The sequence below is a fragment of the Fibroporia radiculosa genome (assembly GCF_000313525.1).
Source record: "Fibroporia radiculosa TFFH 294 genomic supercontigs, scaffold11742, whole genome shotgun sequence".
In the NCBI taxonomy this organism is placed as follows: Eukaryota; Fungi; Basidiomycota; class Agaricomycetes; order Polyporales; family Fibroporiaceae; genus Fibroporia; species Fibroporia radiculosa.
In genome coordinates this window covers 10898-15488 of record NW_012132972.1, presented here as the reverse complement: position 1 = coordinate 15488, position 4591 = coordinate 10898, and the positions used below count along the sequence as shown (strand labels likewise).

The 4591-nt window shown below is 49.7% G+C and overlaps 2 protein-coding genes across 2 annotated transcripts; both read right to left on the bottom strand.

Moving 5' to 3' along the window:
* Positions 1-648: 648 nt before the first annotated feature.
* FIBRA_09165 (uncharacterized protein) lies at positions 649-1238 on the bottom strand (the record flags this gene model as incomplete). The annotated part of the gene is made up of 2 exons (XM_012321490.1): positions 649-913; positions 970-1238. 2 exons carry the CDS (start codon positions 1236-1238, stop codon positions 649-651), a joined length of 534 nt encoding a protein of 177 aa, XP_012176880.1.
* A 1384-nt stretch (positions 1239-2622) lies between these two features.
* On the bottom strand, positions 2623-3723 carry FIBRA_09164 (uncharacterized protein; the record flags this gene model as incomplete). Its single annotated transcript, XM_012321489.1, has 2 exons — positions 2623-3376; positions 3443-3723. The coding sequence occupies 2 exons, from the start codon at positions 3721-3723 to the stop codon at positions 2623-2625; spliced, it is 1035 nt and encodes a 344-aa protein (XP_012176879.1).
* Positions 3724-4591: the final 868 nt, after the last annotated feature.

The following is a 4591-nucleotide window of genomic DNA, read 5'->3' as shown; positions in this document are numbered from 1 at the left end:
CCCAGGCAGCGGCATGTAGGCCATTTTATACGACGGACGGTGTGGATCACGGAGAGCCTCTGAACACGGATAACTTGAGAGCGAGCGGCACGGTAACTGCAGGATCTCGGAACAATACACGCACCGTGGGCCGCAGGGTCCCGTGGCGTTGCTCTTGCACATTAGCCCTCGTCACGGCCTTTGAAAGCACAATGCCGTATGCCACACAACACACCAGTCAAGCGCGTATACAATCGATTGCAGGTGAGGTCACTTTCCTTACATTACGTAACTTACAGACCGCCTCGAGATTACAATCCTGACCCGCGCCTCCTTGCTTTCCTGTTCACTAGCCCACCATCTCTTTCACTACTAGATGAGGAATCCGTTCCGCGGCAGATAGCCGAGTCACCGAGGGCGCTAGACCGACATCACCATAGATCCGGCGTATACGATGAGGTATCTCTCGTGATTAACGCCACCAGCCTTGCTGAAAGCTGCGACTATATGCGCGAAGATTTCATCCATTGACCATCATTAGATTCCTTGCATCCAGCTGCGTAAAGGGTACCATGGGTGATATGCAATGTTATGGAGAAAAGACGTCTAAGATCAGAGGCGGAAGGGGAAAGGTAGTCCCAGAGGAGGAATTGAAATAGCCTAGTTGTTCTAGACGATTGCATCGATGTTCGAGAGACATGGCGAAGATGGGACAGAGGGAAGACGTGCAGGTTGTAAAAGAGGCGCAAGCGTTGCGATATGAGGAGGGGGCGGTTCCAGATTCACGAGCACGTTCAACTCATCCAGGGCCTCGAGAGGCACAAAAGAAGTGACAACTACTTGTGCGGGCGAGCCAAGTGAAATCGTAGAATTTATGTCAACTTGCGTCTTGCGCTCAATGTACGAGTGCGTGCCAAGGCCCAGGTCGAGCTGCCTAAGTGAATGCATTCAGCTTCCAGTAACGCATGAAGCAGCTAGATAGACACTCACAAGGCATTACTGGGCGTATGAGTCAAGCATTGTTCGGTAGCATGACTCTCTATAGACTCGAGACGGCCTCCATACTCATCCCGCCGGTCAGAGTGAAGGCCAAGACGCAATGTGTAATCGCGTCGAATAGGGGGGGCGGCGGTGATGATGTAGTGGTCTTCCTTGGAAAGAGGCTGCGCAGGAGAAGGTTCCGAATCACGGACCAAGGGTATCTCAAATTTGTTGTTCGGCGAGCAGTCGGCTGCTACGAGGTCGGCGTTGTGGATCATGGCGGGCGAGGGGAGACGAGGGCGGCGGATGCGGATAAAGAATGTTCATGACAGAAAACAAGGATGCTTTTATAGGCTGCGGAAGCGGAGTCCTTGTGGTACGAATGCGCAGAGCCGGGCGTTCAGGATGGCGGGGGGTGGGAGAAGAACGTTTCGCTATAAGAACCATGCTGCTCGCTAGTCCTTTTTTGGATCGTGAAGAGGCCAGCGCCTGTCCTAAAACGGCCGTCGTCTCCCTGCTGCCAATTGGAGTCGCTGTACGAAAATTCTTGATCGGTGACATTGTTCACTCACAAGTGCCTACGTCTTTTCAATTTTCTCAAACAGCTTCGGCTATCGCCACTGAAGCTGAAGGCCCGAAGTCCTGCCAGACTATTCTGGAATTTCAAGCGCGATGATACCTTTTAGCGCTAGCCTTCGTCTGCTCAACCTTCGTTTTTGCCCCATGCTCGTTCTCACTCGCTGACCCCCCCGAATTCATATTTAGTTCAGTCTCATTTCACATTCTCCAAGGGTTGGAGTGAAAATTCTGCCCACATGGCCCTCGACTACCTACTACTGGCAGGGTTGCAAGGAGGACCCCACAAGGATTTAAGATCTCGCGGCTTCTCCCGCAGCGTCCCCCAGATTGCGCGCCGACTTGAATCTGGCTACGTCGTGTTGCCCTTTGAAATTGTAGTATCTGTATCTACGAGTGTGTCCGGATACAAATACTATGTCTGGAATGGCAAAATTCTCGGAAGACATTCACGTTGCGATTGCACAAATGAGAGATGTGTGATCTGGGAGATTGTGAGATCGCGCAGTCAGGTAACAGCGACTCTATAAGTCAACTCGCAGTGCACCTAACATGAAGCGATCCTACAAGGTGTCCAACCCGTGGACGGCTGACATCGCACAAAGATAGATGGAGGGACTGATCAACTTAGTAGCGGGGGTGACCAAAATGCAATGGATAGTGTCTGTCTTATACGAAACGAGAAGGTTATGAGAACTCGTGGGATCATCAATTCAATTTGCATAGGAGTTACAGTCATGCGCAATTCCATGCATTCGACAAAATGCACTCGACTGTTCCTTGGACTCGATGCTCAAGGTCGACGAGCATCTGGAGGAAAAGTGCATATAATGAGCACTAGGAAAGCTAGGGGCAACATCTGAAGTAAACAGCAATACACAAATACAAGAAAGTAAGAAAGGATCGGTAGCTCTTTGCAAGTTGGTGGCTGAATATAAATAATGAAAGATGCTGGCGTAAAGAAGTAGGCAGCATCAGGTAGTGACGATTGGAAGCGTCTGTTCACTCAAAGGAGGTTTATCAATATAAATGCCCATCAAGAGCTACAGAACAATTCACTGCAAATTGCAAATAAATGATACGCCATCAAAGTTGGCTTAGCCTTTCAGCTAACCTGATATCCCCCCGACATCGGCCCTTCCTCGTTTTCAGATGACGCACGAGTGCATCCTTCCTGCTGAAGTAGTGTTGACATCCCCCCGCCATCAGGAGTCCTTTGTATTCGTAGACGTCGTGAAGGTCCTTCCCGCAAGCACGGTCCGGCGGAACAGGTAAGCCACAGCACATCCATTCCTCTCGACTAGTTGGTGCTCGGTGTATGTTTAAATGTCGCTTGAGGTCGCCCCTGTGGCCATCTGACGGTGCATACCCGCAACTAGGAACCGGACAGACCAGGGCGTCGACAGCTACGGCCAGTGCTATCATAAAGTCTGAGTCCGATAAGCGAATTTGACTATTTCGAAGGCGCCGTGTGGAAATGGACGTAGGAAGTTTCGATAGAGAGGGAGTAGAGGAGAATGGAGAAGAGTACGGGCTAACGCGTGCCGGAGATCGTCGCACTGGTGTAGAGGTATCATTGATGATCTGTCGAGCTGGAGCTTGTGCATAAGCACCAGGGATTATGCTACATGAGAATGGGGCAGGCAACTCCTTGCAAGGGAGAACCGGAGCGTAGGTGATTGGTATAGTATTCTCTGGTGTCAGGAATCCGTCTAGACCCAGTGGATCGTTTAAGACAGGAAAAGGGGAGTCGCAGTCGACCACATTCTCAACGCCAGGGTCGAGAGCCACGTATGAACTAAAGTCGAGGATGTAACCGTGTACACCTAAGTCAAGATGCCTGTATAACACAGTTGATTCAGATCCAACTGTTTGATAGATAATGTTTCACATAAATAGAACTTACAAACTATTCTCCCGTGACCGCATTGTGAGAACATTCGCAGCACTGACGAGATCTGATTCATACAGAGTGCCTTCGGCACCATCGAGGTTCTCCACAGAAGCAAAATCCTCGCTAGGTAGCAGAGGGAGGCTTTCATGTATGCTTGAGTGATTACGGGCAATTGAAGGGACACACGGTCCATCTGCATGGGACGAATAATGGCTGGGTGGAGATTGAAGATTGTTAAGACTGAGAGCATCGAAACAGTTGTCCAAGTGGAGGAAGGAGAACTCGTTGAACATCTTCAAGGGTGCAACTTCGAGAGAGTGAAGGGTAACGCGAAACGAGATCCATGGGAGAAATCAGGGGCGCTTTTATACGCTGGAGAGCCATAGCCATTGTAGAGTCGAGGTGCATAAGCCGGGCGTCCTGGTGGCGGGGGTGGGAGAAGAACGTTTCGCTATAAGAACCATGCTGCTCGCTAGTCCCTTTTTAGAACGTGAAGAGGCGGGCGCCTGTCCCAAGATGGCAGGTCGCATCAATCACGAGACCGCGTATATGCAAAGTTGGACGAATCTCGATTGAAAGATGTGCTACGGAAGCTTCTTGTACCGTATCCTCGAATGTTTGTTTCTTCCCATAATGTCCAAGCAGTCCCCCCGAGCATCTGATTCCCTCTAACATCTCAATATCTGCATTTATATTGCACGGTAGATTGTCATCTAACTTAACTGCTGACTCAAGCGTGGACGCGAGGGGGGAAACTTTCACTGGTAAGCAAATTCCAAGGATGTGCATTCTATTATATTTGTATTCATTATCCGTCCATCTTTCAATGCACAATTAGAATGCGTGGAGGCTGTAGCTATCGTTGCGGATCCGTCACCGTCAGGCATCGTCAAGCAGACACTCTCGTCGTGGATACTTCTGCAGCACCATGATTTCATAAACTCATACTGAAAACGTCGTTGGTCAGTCCTTATATCCAACTTTTTATCAATTCTGGAAAATAGATGTCATTATATGATAGGTAGTTCGCGGTCTGAAGTTTGTGATTATTGTCTCCCACGTTTGGGTTAACTACCGTGGCGCTGACCGAGTCCTGTCTCGTTTTTTAAATGCCGCCAGCAACATCCGCGTGCTGGGTGAAGATTGTAGGTCAGTATACCT